This window comes from Hevea brasiliensis, chromosome 17 (genome assembly GCF_030052815.1).
Source record: "Hevea brasiliensis isolate MT/VB/25A 57/8 chromosome 17, ASM3005281v1, whole genome shotgun sequence".
In the NCBI taxonomy this organism is placed as follows: domain Eukaryota; kingdom Viridiplantae; phylum Streptophyta; class Magnoliopsida; order Malpighiales; family Euphorbiaceae; genus Hevea; species Hevea brasiliensis.
Genome location: NC_079509.1, coordinates 26,143,046 through 26,157,141, shown reverse-complemented (window position 1 = coordinate 26,157,141; position 14,096 = coordinate 26,143,046). Strand labels below are relative to the sequence as shown.

The window sequence follows — 14,096 nt, the reverse complement described above, 5'->3', positions numbered from 1 at the left end:
CAACCCTTTCTGCTACTTATGCAAAGATCGCATGTGTTGTATTCCCCTTATGCAACTGTCCTGCATAGCCTATGCAACATATATTGCCTCTTATGCAGCACCGCATGGCTTATGCACCTTACCTATGCACATGCTCTGGACAGCTCTTAACTCTGCACAACCTGTGCAGCTTCTTATGCCTCCCTTTATCTTGAATTCTCATCCCAGGTAACTCTTTCTTTTTGTTCTTAATTTTTACAATTCCTGGTCAATATTATTTGCTTTGAGTTTTGGTTATCTGCTGCTTGAGACATTGAGGACAATGTCCAATTTTGAGTTTGGGGGTGCACATTTTGATTTTTAGCTTTATTTTTCACATTTTGAGTATAGGAACATCTCATCCCATTTCATTTACATATATTGTAAACATTTTACATATATTTCCACACATACATATACATAACACATTTACACACACATTATACATCACTTAGAAATTGTACACATTGAATACAAATAGACTCCCTCCATTTAGTTAATGCATTACTCATTTTAGGAATCATGCATCATGCATTAAAATCTTTTGCCAAATCCCTTGAGTATTGAAAATGTGCCTATGAGAATGATTTGACTCACCCTTTAGTTGGGTTTGTGGATTGAAAGTTTCCTAAGAGGTGCAAAGTTTTGAAGTGTCTATCTCTTGTCTATATCTTCTTAGCCAAAAAGCCACCCAACTAGCCATTTGGAGAAGGAAGTGTTTAGAGGGAGTTATTGGATATAAGATAGTCAAATGATGTCTCACCAATCCTAGAACAAATTTTCTAAACCTTTCAAGGTGAAATACCAGCTTGTACTTGAAGAGAGAGATGATTAGGCATTCTTTGATTTAAAACCTTCTCATTTTAAACCTTTGGCCCTTTTTCCCAATTAAAATTTACCCTTGCAAACCCCTTTGAACCTTTTTATCCCTAATTTTTCTTGAAATCCTTATTGCCACCTAGCCAATGAACCAAACACTCCAACCCTTTTCATGAGAATAATATTGAATGTTAGGTACACTTTCTAAAAAAAAATTAAAATTAAAATTAAAAAAAGAAAAAAAGAAAAAAATATACAATAAAAGGGAGAAGAAATACTTGTCACCTTGTAAAAGTGCTAGTATATGTGCTTTTCACCATTGTCATTCAAAATGAAAGAAATCCACCCAAAGTATTAAAAGAAATGAGTTTGGGGGTGGCATCTTTAGGGACAATCATCAAAAGAAAATGCAAAATACAAGTCTAAAGTGTCAAAATGTCCCTCCATTTTATGTGTCTTGTAAAATATGCTAGCACTTGACAATCCTCATTATGTATTTCTCTCTCCTATATATATACATATAAAGAAAAGAGAAAAAGATATAATAAAGTGTACCTTATGTTTCAAAATTGCAACATATTCTCATGCTTTGAATACTTTTTACCCATTTTTCTTCTTAAACTCTTTTTGAATCCCATGGCCCCATTACATCCATAAAAAGACCTTTGATCTCTTGAAAGTACTTGCTACATTAGTGGAGATAGGAGTGGGGAATTTGCCTATGGGATTGGAGAACTATTCATTCATTCATTCAATTCCATCATTCCATATAGAGACACTTTGACTATTGATTGTTCTAGAATTCCTTTTGAGCATGACCCTCTCTTTTGATTGGTTGGTTTGGAGATTTTGAATGATGATTGACTTGATGGCTAAGCGGTGAAAACTTGGATAAGCATTAAATTCTTTGCATTTTGAAGGATGGGTATATGGATTGCTGGTATGGCTGAAGGTGTGTTAAGTTACTTCAATTGGTAATTTTCATAACTCTTTGGATAAGGCACCCCTAAAAACTTTGCACCATATTTTAAAGTTTGCTTGAGGACAAGCAAAAGTTTGAGTTTGGGGGTATTTGATGCATACATTTTGCATAGTCATTTAGGTCTAATTTTATAGCCATTTTATTCTATTATTAGTTATCTTTAGCTAACTTCATTAGTAAATTAGTTAGTTTTTCATAATTGTCGATTTTGGATTAATTTGTAATTTTTACTTTGTTTTGTAGGAAAAATGGTGTTTTTGAAGGACTGAAGAGAATTTTGCCATTGAGGAGTGTCTTCTACAGCCAAAGATGTCAAAAACAAGTTTTCAAGCTGAAATATGCATTGACCAAATTATGCATAACTTGCCGCATAAGCTATGCAGATCTGCATAAGGAGAAAGATCATCGTTTCAGAATCCAGTGAAATGTGCATAAGGAGACAAAGATAGCTTATGCACATTCTCGCCTCCTTATGCACCTTCACGGAATTGTGCATAACCTATGCACCAAGTCATGCGATTCGCATAAGTGACTCGTAACCACTGAAGCGCATAAGGGACTGCATAAGTCTTATGCAGTCCCATAAAGAGTTCATTAATGAGCTGGCAGAAGATTCCCTCAATCAATTCCTCCTAGAACATACTATTTTAGAGCTCCATGTCAGAAAAATGCTATAAATAGTCCCATTTTCCCATTTTAGAGGAAAAAAAAGGAGCAAAAGAGAAGAGGAGAAGAGAGGCAGAATTTGAGGAGTCACTTTCACCTTCCACACCATTTTCAACCAAGATTTGCAGATTTCTTTCTTTCCTTACATTTTTCTACATTTCTAGTGTTTAATTTCTTACTTCTTAGCTTAGATTAAAGCTTTATTTCCATTTAAACTCATCATATCTTGTAAGCATTATGGATAGTGAGTAGTTTACTTTTGATTCTGGAGTAAGGGTTGTAATATTTGAGATATTTTGTGGATTTTGATTGGATAATCCATATTTTGTGGTCTTAATGAGTTTTATTCATTTCTTGTATGCTTAATGACATGCTTAGTGTAGGATCCCATTGAGTAATGTTCTTAATCCATGGTTGAAGCACCGAAAGGAGAAGGCCTTGTGATAGATAATCAGGAAATTGGACTTAATTAACTTAGACCTAGAAATAGGCTAAGGATTAAGAGGATTCACAGATTAATTAAAGAACTTAATGGGTCTTAATTAACTCTAAGTCCACGAAAGTAGGATTAGTTTGATTAAGGCACTCTTTGTCTCACTCGAAAGGGAATTCAAAGGATTTAAGAATTAATCTCCTTAAAACTCATAAGTTTCATAAGATTGGACAACCAATTTAAAATCTCAAAATAGCTCGAATATGAAATCCCGAACTCCGGAATCACCTTTTTACCATTGTTAATTTCTAATCGAATTTAATCATTTGCCATTTTGAATATTGCCATATTTGAACTTGCTTATTTCAATTTGATGCAATTTTAGTTTAATTAATACATTGTTGAATAGAATATTAATTTTGCACATTTAGATTTCATACTCCATTACCCATTAATTCATTATTTTAATTTCATAAATACTTCGATTTAGTCAACTTTTATATCGAAAATTCAATCATTAACACAACTCCTCGTGGGAACGATATCTTTTTCTATACTACTTGAACGACCCGTGCACTTGCGGTAGGGACACATCATGGTTCAATTAGGGCGATTTAAGGTGAGATTTTAGATCACTAGACAAATGATGAATTTTGATTTGAAATTTAATATGGAGTCTATATGTAACGTACCTAAGGTGATCATAAAGTTAGAACGAATTTTGGACATGTTTAGTTAAGGTTCACTAAAACAACACCCAAAAAACAATTAAAGGAAAATTAGGATTTAGACTTTGAATGTCACATCTCTAGAAGCTAAAACCAGTTATTTGGAGTATTTCTAGGTTGGTTTTCATGAAAATAATGATTAAGAAAAGATTTGGGTAGCATGTAAAAGCTTGGTGTTTTTGAACTAAGTTGGTCGAATGGAATGGTTAAGAACTATGAAATCTGATGGAAAAAAAAGTAGAATTAATATAAAAATTACTTGAAGTTTACTTGGAGAAGTATTCATGCCACGAAGAACACAACAAGGATTTTGATCTCCAATCTTTAATAAGCAAAGCACCTCAACGAAAGAAAACAATGCAATACGCCATATCAGATTGGTGATAAGTCTTTCAAAGCTCATGCCACTATTGATGAAGAGATAAGTGAATGAATTCTTAAGCAAATCTTAAAACTTGAAATTAATTCAGAACTTAAAACCTTAAATAATGAAGTGTTTAGGCCTATTTATTGGCTTTACAAAGAAATCCAACTAGGACTAGGAAAACATAAAACATAGATAAACTAGGAAACATAAAGTAACTAGGAAAACATAATAGAAATAGGAAGACATAATCTTGGCAACCAATAGGAGTGTAGATGCCATTTTGAAGTAGATAGGAAAGAGAAAGTCAACTCCTTACGTAAATTGGATTTCCTTTCCACTTAGGCTTCAATCTCTCACTTGCATAAGGATACTCCAAAATGTCACCTTGGGCCTCACCATTCGTCATGCATGCCATTTATGTTATTTTGAGCCCTCATATGTTATTCTAAAGCTCACTAAGTCAATTAAATATGTACCTCCATATTGGGCCTCTTTTAGGTCTTATTCTCTTAACTTTGAATAAGCTTAATTCCTTAGCATAAGCTTAGCCCAAATTAATATATATGACACACTTTACTTGTCTCATGTTGCATCTTGCATGCCCCATGCCAAAATCATATAATCTCAATCTTTGTTTTTATCTTTCATGCTTATAGTAAATGATGCTCAAATTGCTTCTAAACTTGTAATCTTTATGTTTTAGGCTAAGAACTTGATCCTTACAATTTCTTTGGATTTATTTCAAGGGTCTGGATTTTGTTGTCCTTGGAGACGCATCAATCACTGTATTGGACTTTAAGCTCTGCTTTTAATGAGCTAAAACGTACCTTTTACTAAAAAAAATTGTAAAATGAATTAATGCCCTAACATTGTCCTCAGGAAAATATGGCTGAGAAAAACACAAATGATTGTGGTAGTTTCAATTCAATTTATTTGGTAATATGACAGCCCTGAATTTCAGAGCAAAACCTGCTTTGTTTGCACAGTGCCATGAAAACTGCACATTTTCTTATTGAATAGACTTTATTGAAAACTTGCTTTTTCAAATGATATTTTTTTAAATAAATATTAATTTGATAAATAATTTCATTTTTTGTTAATTTAATAAATAATTTTTTATATGATTTTAATAATTAATTCGCCGGTGTTTCTTTTCAAAAATGATTTAGTGCTTGCACATTGAAAAGATCTTGTCAAACTTTTCAAGCTCCTCACCGCTGGCTCTTATTTCAGCGTTGAATTTTTGCATTGAATTTTATAGTTAAAATAATTATTTTCTAGATAGTATTATTTTATGTAATACTAAAAATAACTTTAAAATTATTTTATTATTTTAATATTTTATTATTAACTAAATTTAATTTTTAATGTCTTATTAATATATTTAAAAAATATATATTTTTTCTTTTTTTACCAGAAAAAAACAAAAAAAACACTTCAAATCATCCGTAACTTTAATGGAAATGACATGTAGGCTGGTTTTCTCATTTGGATGTGTCCAGATTGCTGAGTTTTTCTGTCTTTATTTGCTATGGGACAAAAGGATTCAAAGCCACAAAAAGGTTTCACCTTTTCATTCAAAAAAATCAAAGGAATTAAAAAGAATAGGTAAAATGTTTAATTTAATTTTCATATTTATTAAAAAAATTTAATTTAATATATTTTAACTTTAATTTAAAAATTTTAGTATAAATTTAATTTAACTTAAAATTTAAAATTTATATATTAAATTTCTTAATTTCAATTAAAAATTAAGAATCTCAATTTCTTAATTTCTTTATTTTTAGATTAAATTAAAACTTTTAAGTTAAATAAAAAAAATTAAAAATAAATTAAATTAAACTTTTTGAATAAATATAAGAGTGTAATTGAATAATATTTTCTCTTCACTCATTAATTATAAAATTTTTTTTAATAAGAAAATTTAAATTTAAATTTAAATCTATAAGATGAATAATATATTTTTAATCATTAAATAAATAAAACTATATGTTAAAACTATGTTTTAGAACAATACAAGAGGAGGTATAAAATAAATAAAGAAAAATAGTGGAGAAAAATAATAACAGAGGATAAAAGCCATCTTTCTCTTCCTGTGGACATATGAGAAAGCAAAGGGATAGTTTCGTAAACAATGTATCTCTATCCCTGGAAAAAAAACAATGTATCTCCATCCATTTTTTTCAATTAACATAAATAATTTTATAGATAAAATTATGATATAGTAAATTTTTCTTCACTTTTCCTTTAATTTGAAGAGAAAATAATTATGAATCTCATATTTTAATTTTTTTATTATTTTATTTCTAATTTTTTTTACCATTCCAAATAATAATAGGACGCATTTTTATAACTATACCATGAACTTTTTTTAATCATTGTAACTTATGTACTGTATAACTATGTCATTCAAAATTAACAAAATTGTCACGTTAATAGTGCTTAGTTACCATTAGATCATAAATGACAATTTTATTAATTTTTGACAGTATAATTAATTGTACGGTACACATATATATTATTAATAATTTAAGGGATCAATTTTGAGATAATAATCTTACCGAGTTGTCCAATAAAGAAAAAAATTGAATAAGTCAATTTTTTTTTTTAGTTAAGAGTTAAATAAATTTAAAATTAAATTTTAGATCAAATAAATTTTTATATTTTTAATTAAAGTTAAGTAAATTTACATTTGATAAAATATTTTTTAATAATAAAATGTTATTTTTTAATTTTTAAATAATAAAATATTAAAAATAATAATTTTAGTATTAAATAATTTTATCCACCATATTTTTTAATTTCTTTTTTTAAATTTATTTTATTTAAAAATTAATAAATAAATTTTAATATTTAAAATTAAAAAAATATTTTATTATATGCGGACAAATCTTTAATAAACATTTATTTGACCTAAAACTTAATTTTGAATCTATTAACCTCAACAGTTGCCCGAGAAACTCCAACAAGTGAAGTACAACACAGTCAGTTCTCCTGTAATACATGTCCACATAGCTCAACAAAACACATTAAAATAACAAAAGCAAGAACTTAGAATATTCCAAATAAAAATCAAATCATATTTTTTATCAGTTTCGTGCAAAACGTTACAATATAGCAAGCTATCACGCCATTTTCATCTGACCTCTAATTCTTCTTAGCCATACAGCACGCTAACGTAATGTAGCCGGTCCTAGATTTAGATCTCTGTAGCCAATTGGAAAAAGTCGGGTTGCAGCTACCTGTGTGAAAATGGAGAAGAAACGATCTTGGACCTGTACTTTGATTGTGCAGGTTTCTCTCTGTATTGCCTTTTACCTCTCTCTGAACTTGGGTCAGCATCAGAATTCCATTTATCATACCAGAGATGGCACTGCCAATACCAGACCTCTTGATGTTTATTTTCTGAGTGTTGGAGGAGGCTTTAGACCCCTGAACCAACAGATCCATCTTCTTAAACTGGTAAATTTCTATCTTTCTTCATTGAACTCCTCTTTCTTATTTAGAAATTTCATATTTATTTTCATAAAGCAGGGCTTGTTAGGCTTGAATTTTTGTTTCCGGAGAAAGGGAAAGAATTTTGTCTAATTTCCTTGAAAAAATTAATTGAATCAGGCTTAATTAAGCTCAGGTGCCTTGTTTCCTAATACAAAAAAGGTTAGAATTTCAACAGGTTATTAACTTTTCTCTTCCATTGTGAATGGTTTGGCAATAAGAATTTCTCGGTTTCTTGTTTGTTCAAATCATTTGAAATTGAATTATAGTTTCAAGTTATTAGATTTAGTTTCGTTTTCCTCTTTCATCTCCCTCTCAGTTGATTCATTTGCATCGGCTTACGTGTTTGGTGCTGTTCTTGGGGAGGGATTCGTTTATGTCCTTTTTGGCCTATACATAATCTGTGCTTTTGGTTTTTTATTTTTTATTTTTTATTTTTTATTTATGTTTAAATTGATCTTCGTTATTTGAAAATTGTTTAACTTAAAAAAGTTAGTCTCTTTTTACACTACATCTATTTCTGGTTTAATCAAGTCTGCAGAAGTAGTTTCCATTTGATATTTGATATATTTCTTTTCATATTTTGACTGGATTTCTTGGTGTTGATGAAGATGGAGAATGTGGCAAAAGCTTACAAAGCAAAATTTGTGGTGAACATTAGTGAGCTGGGGGAAGATGATCCTCTAACACAGAATGTAAGATTCTTTTCATTTTCTCTTTCTCCCTCCACTTCTTGTCTTTTTCTTTTGGCCCCAACACATTCAATTAGGGAAGTCTACTAGCTTATCCTTGTTAAGTAGACTTCTAATGGCCCCAATATTCAGTTAATGTGAAAACTATATTTTGCAAAAAAGCTTTCTTCAAGACTCTTTATAATAGAAATAACTATGGATATGTTTCAGACATGAGAAATAACTATGTGATTCCAAATGGTTCCTTCTTAGTTTGATACATTTTCATTACCTTCAACAGCTAGCAACAATGCTACCTTTTTCTTTTGCAGGCAAGCAGACTCTTCTCGTCAATGAACATTCCCTGGTATACTTCACATGTGCAACTACTTGTCTTTGGTACATTTATGTTGCTTGCAAATGTTTGTTACTATTATATCTTAGACCCTGTTAGTTGATTAGCATTTTCAGTCTAATTACTTTACTTTAGCGGGCAATGATTAATAATAATGCTTATAGGTATACTACTAGAGCTTCAAAGGGTTGGAAAGTTGGTTGTTTCATGGAACAGATCAACTTAACACATGGGAAAATGTTAACCATTGCTGGTGTGGATACTGAGTCATTACAGGTGAATGTTTATCCATCAGATTCAAACTCTGTATGTTTGTCGATCAACACATCAAGAAGATATTACCGTGATGTATATAATTTGTCCACAGTTTTCTTTGAAATATATATATATATATATATATATATATATATATATATATATATATATATATATATATATATATATATATATATCTGAGCTCAGCAGCTAAGTTTTTTGTGCCAATTGCCAAGTCCCACCTTGCCTTGCATATGCTTGGTTTTTTTCCTTTTAGTTTGAATCATAATTGATTTGGCACATGTTGTCTCTTTTTATTTTCAAAATCTTCTTATGTAAGTGGAAGTTGTGGACTAGATTTTGCATTTTGGTCAGAGTTAAACATTACTATAGTGTTATGTTCTTAGGTCTCAGCAAGGTAATTGAGCCTATTACTCTCGTTTTACCCTGTATAGATGCAATCCCAAATTTTTTATTAGTGTCTATGCTCTATACTAAGCCAGCCCTTGTGTTACACGTTCTATTCAGCTATTTATCTTCTTCTCAAAATGGAGATGTTAACTGGTAAAGGTTTCTGCTTTGGATTCAACAAAACTATGTTGGGCTTTGGCATGCAAAACAACAATGGACCAGTTTTACTGTCTTCACTTCACTGACATTGATGTTGCAAATCTGCCACCAAATGTGGCATTTTAACCCTGAGTCTAAGTCGTAAACTGAGGATACGAAAACTATGACTTTGCAAGATTTTTAAAATGTCTTGAGCAAACTATTGGTAATTAAAGACATAAGAAAATTTCAGTTTGCCGTCTTAATTCTTATTGAAAAGTGAGTAAAACTATGTCTGTAAAAATCAAAAGCATTAGGTGAATGTGTGCCGAATCTGAAGTGCCATGCCTATGATTATACTTCCTTGCCATGTATATTATCTATTAGGGTTCCTTATAGAAATAGGAGCATATGTTTCAGGGCTCTTCTTAGCTAAGCCTAAGCATGTAACTGTGGCCTTGTTTCATGTCAGGACTGAAACTACATGAAATGTACAGTGTATATAAATATCAAAAGCAAAAAAGTGAACTTTGTTTGCTAGAAATGTCTTATGGTCATTAAACATTTAAACTTGGGCAGTGATGTTCATTGCAAGGTTAAGTGCAAGCTAAGGTGAGTCAGGCATTGGTCAAGTTGGATTCATAGAACATCTACATACTTTCTGGTTATCAATTCATTAGACTTAAAATTTTCCAAGGACACTTCATATACTTTATCTTCAATGAAGGCTCTGTATTTTCTCTTAATTTTTTTTTTTACTTCTTTTTGCAAGCTTTTTCACTAGAGCTAATTCTCTAAAATATGATTGTGTGAGATGGAGAACTATATGCCTTTTAGTAAATTCATATTCAATGTCTATGGATTATCATTATCAAAGATCCTTTGTTCTCGTGTTTCATTAGTATTCAATTATTTAACATAGTTTGTAGTATTTTTCCTTTCTTTTTTCTGAAATTAACCTATTTTGAAACTTTGAGGATTCAATGCTCGAGGGATCAATGAATAGCTTTGGAAACAACCAGTTAAATTGGCTGACACAAACACTAGAGGCCAATCCTAATAGCTGGTAAAAAAGTCACTATCGTATTATTTATTAGTAAGTTATTTTCTGCCTAAGGCTTGGAATTTTGCTAACAAGGCTGTAAACGAAAATAAGTTGTAAAGATCTTAAAATGTTGTTTATGTTGAGCCATTCACATTCTACATTTATGTTTAAAGATTTTTTTCCTGCAGAATCTTGTATTATGATTATTGTTTCTGTTTCATTTGAAATAGGACCATTGAGGCATTCCAATGTTATCTTCTTGACCTGCTGTTCTAACTCTAAACCCTCCCAATTTTTGTTCCCTATTGTTTAATGGCTCTCTTGTTTCATGTAAATCTAGGTTAATAGTTGTTGGATACCACCCTATGGTTGTTTGTGAAGACAATGAAGAGCAAACTGAAGAAAAAAAAGTTTACGAGCCTCTGCATCGTATTTTCATGACATATGGAGTGGTAAGAAGTGAAGATTCTTTTGATATTTATGGGGAAAATCTCCATGATTGTAGTTTTAACTAATGGTTGCACAAACACTGCTCAAGCTCAAAATCAAATCCATTCAAAAGAATGTCAAAATAATTTCATCTTTGAGTTTAAGATAAAAGGGTTCAGCAAACTGGATTACTAAATTAGTATTGTTTTAAAATTTTCTGAATTCAAGTAATTGTTTTGTGAAGATGACATAGATTATTGCTTTTGTCTTCAGAATGCATACCTAAGCAGACAGGGTTGCATTAATCATGACTTTGAAGATGATGTAGATTACATAGGCATTACAAATCCTATTAAGAGTGAATTTTACATGGATTCTTTAAATGGAAGTTCGGTTTTTCAGAAGTGAGTACTTTATCTTCAAGACCTATCTTGATCTCATGCAACACCTTTTTTCTTCTAAAGAATGTTCCACTTGTGCAACTCGAGCTGAAAATGATCTTTTTTTTTTTTTTTTTTTGGTGTCAGGGAAATGAATAATGGGTTTCTTCTTCATAGAGTTAGCTCTCTAGAGATTGTAAGTATCTTTATCATTTTGTAGTACATTAGAGTTAGTGTATCAATGGTAGAACTTAATTGAATCCGTTGAAATTTAGTCGAGTAAAATTTAAAGAGAACAATGAACTAAATCATTTCATTTCATTATAGTCTACCAAGCATTTTCATATTCGATTATCCTAGTGGCCGAATTTGTACAGAATCAAGTTACATATTAGCATCCAAATTCAATAGAGTCACTGGAGATGCTGTCTGTGAATCATGATGGACTAATTCTGTGTCTAATGGATGCCCAAATGCCTATTAATTCTAGCCAAAGCCTGACATAGTTCATCTTTCAATTGCAGACTACCTATTTTGTTACCCTGAGAGGTGAGGTTGTGAACAAAATTGTAATCCAACAGAGCGGTAAAGAGGTCATGTGAATGACCAATTGATCGAAACCTCAACAATGGCATTTTTTATTTGCATTTTATCAGCCATAATATTTGTCAAGAATATTTTTTTCATGTATGAATGCCATTCATTCTAAACTAGCCTTCAACATTTTGGGAATTATAGGTAGGTTTTCTTCGGCTTGCTTTCGGTGTAAATCCCAATTTAATGTTAAATGGTCTTCTTGAATGAAATTGGAGCTCATTGATCTACTCTGTTTTCTCAGCTCTTTCAATTCAACTCTTGCAAATTCAAGCTGATAATGTTTCATACCTGAGGCACGCCATGAGCCTTTTAGCAGTGTTTGAATTATGCACTGATTTAAATTTTAACACCAGAAGATGCAGATATAAATAAGGTTGGAGGAGCTTTGCTTAAGATGAATATGCAGGAATCACGCTTTATTTTTCATACTTAAAAGTAAGAAGGGATAGATTACCAATTAGTTTAGTTGCATGGAAGTCGTCTCCAAAGTTACGTCTTGGTCAGAACTTTGAAAAGAAAAAATATATTGGGAAAAATTGAAAGAAAAATATTATTAGTATTAAATTACTTAGTTCAAACACTAATTACAAAAGAAAAAAACACTGTAATTACATTAAAAAAAAATAAAATAAAAAATATTGTGATTGAAATAAGTGAAATTTTATAAATACTATATAAGTTATATTAAGATATAATTTATAATGATTAATTATTATGAAATAAAAGAAATAATAATCCAGTTGAATATCTTTTCTTGGTTTTAAAGTTGAAATATATTAATGTAATCAGGTTTGATTTTCCAATTATGTTAATATTTTCTGCTGGTTTCAGAGTCACGAAACAGGGCGTGGTAGATGAATTACTACGCCGGTATAATGACTAAAACACCCTTCCTGAGAGGGACCCATCTCACAAATCACACCAACACGAAAGGGCAAAGATGGAAGAAGGGCAGAGAGGAGCGATAAAAACACATAGGAAAACACGCGCAGGGTTTCGACGCTCTCTGGAACAAGAATGAGGCTCATCTGTAGCGGACGGGATGATTAAGACGTAGTCGTCCCACCGTCGGAGCCAATGATTTCAGGGCGTTCTATTTACCCGCCCAACATTTATCTGCTTCTTTCTTTTCTTTTCTTTTCCTTTTCCTCTGTCTCTCTCTCTCTCTCTCTCTCTCTCTCTCTCTCTCTCTATATATATATATATATATATATATATATATATATATATATATACATGCACACAGACAGACATACATACATCTGAGGCTGTGATGATGCGTTCTTTTCCAGGAGTGTCCGATCGGGCAAATAGTGAAGGTCGCCGTCTTATGGCAGGGTGACTCGGATGGCTAACGAAAAGATACTTTTCGCTGGCAACCGGTGGTTGCAGCCATGGCGGTACTGTTAGCCCTTTCCCTTGCCTGATCAAATGCAGATCAGATCTGAGCCTCCGTCTTTTGTGTTCTCTATAATTTTAGGTTTTCGTTTTTGTCGATCAGTTGCTTTTTTTTTTTGGAAGTGATCAGTTGCTTTTTTGTTATGACTTGTTTGGGTGATAATGCTTTTCATTTTTCTTTTAAATGAAAGAAGATATAAATGTTGTAAATGTGTCATCCGTTCCTTGCAGATTTGGGATGGGAAGCGAAATTTAGGAATTTGTACTGGATAAATTACATAAATTTAGAAAAATTATGTTGGACAAAATAACTTGGACACATTGAAATTATCTGGACAAAAATCTCAAAAAATATAAAAATTAATGATTAACATTTGTGAAAATTACTAATTTTTAAATATATTAATTAAAAAAATAAAAAATTTGTGTCAAATTAAATTTAAAATTAAATGCTATATGTGTCCTAGTATGTTTTGTCATTAGATGTTAGAAAATAGAAATTGTGAAAGGAAAAGGAAAGTCCTATAACCCTAAGACTATGTTTGGATAGAGAGAAATGGGGAAAGAAAATTTGAGAGTAAAATAATTTAATATTTTATTATTTTGTGTTTAGATTGGTGTTTGGATTGGTAGAAAATAAGTAGAAAATAAAGTGGAAAGAAAAATTTAGGAGGAAAATAAAATATTTTTGTTATTTTCATTTTAATGAGAAAAAAAAATAGAGAAAATTTTAAGTATATTTTTATATTTTATAAATTTTTATTTTTTAATTTAAATAAAATTATAAATTTATTATTTTTTTTTAATTTTTTTATCTAAATATGAGATTTTTATTATTATTATTATTATTATATTTTTTATTATTATTTTTTATTATTTTTCTTTAATCCAAACAGATTGTAAAGGGGA

General features: G+C 30.6%; 1 protein-coding gene across 5 annotated transcripts; it reads left to right on the top strand.

The window, feature by feature from the left end:
• The first annotated feature begins 7,037 nt into the window (after nt 1-7,037).
• LOC110656151 (uncharacterized) lies at nt 7,038-13,404 on the top strand. Of its 5 annotated transcripts, XR_009145454.1 has the most exons (10): nt 7,038-7,475; nt 8,120-8,203; nt 8,512-8,546; nt 8,699-8,810; nt 10,316-10,404; nt 10,724-10,835; nt 11,086-11,216; nt 11,340-11,388; nt 12,031-12,162; nt 12,621-13,404. XR_009145454.1 is itself a non-coding variant. In XM_021812766.2 (9 exons), the coding sequence occupies exons 1-9, from the start codon at nt 7,266-7,268 to the stop codon at nt 12,079-12,081; spliced, it is 873 nt and encodes a 290-aa protein (XP_021668458.1). In that variant the 5' UTR covers nt 7,038-7,265; the 3' UTR covers nt 12,082-12,275. The 5 variants fall into 5 exon arrangements, 4 of the variants coding, with proteins under 4 accessions (XP_021668458.1, XP_057995212.1, XP_021668459.1 ...); XM_021812766.2 differs by lacking the exon at nt 12,621-13,404 and having other exon boundaries at nt 12,031-12,275; XM_021812767.2 differs by lacking the exon at nt 12,031-12,162 and having other exon boundaries at nt 7,040-7,475.
• The last annotated feature ends 692 nt before the right edge of the window (nt 13,405-14,096 follow it).

What these genes read in the sequence shown, in the direction of transcription:
- LOC110656151 (XM_021812765.2), top strand. Translation starts at nt 7,266, where the DNA reads ATGGAGAAGAAACGATCTTGGACCTGTACTTTGATTGTGCAGGTTTCT. An exon ending in TCGTCAATGAACATTCCCTG is followed by an intron (nt 8,547 to 8,698) that starts GTATACTTCACA and finishes TAATGCTTATAG; the next exon opens with GTATACTACTAGAGCTTCAA. An exon ending in TTTTCATGACATATGGAGTG is followed by an intron (nt 10,836 to 11,085) that starts GTAAGAAGTGAA and finishes TTTTGTCTTCAG; the next exon opens with AATGCATACCTAAGCAGACA.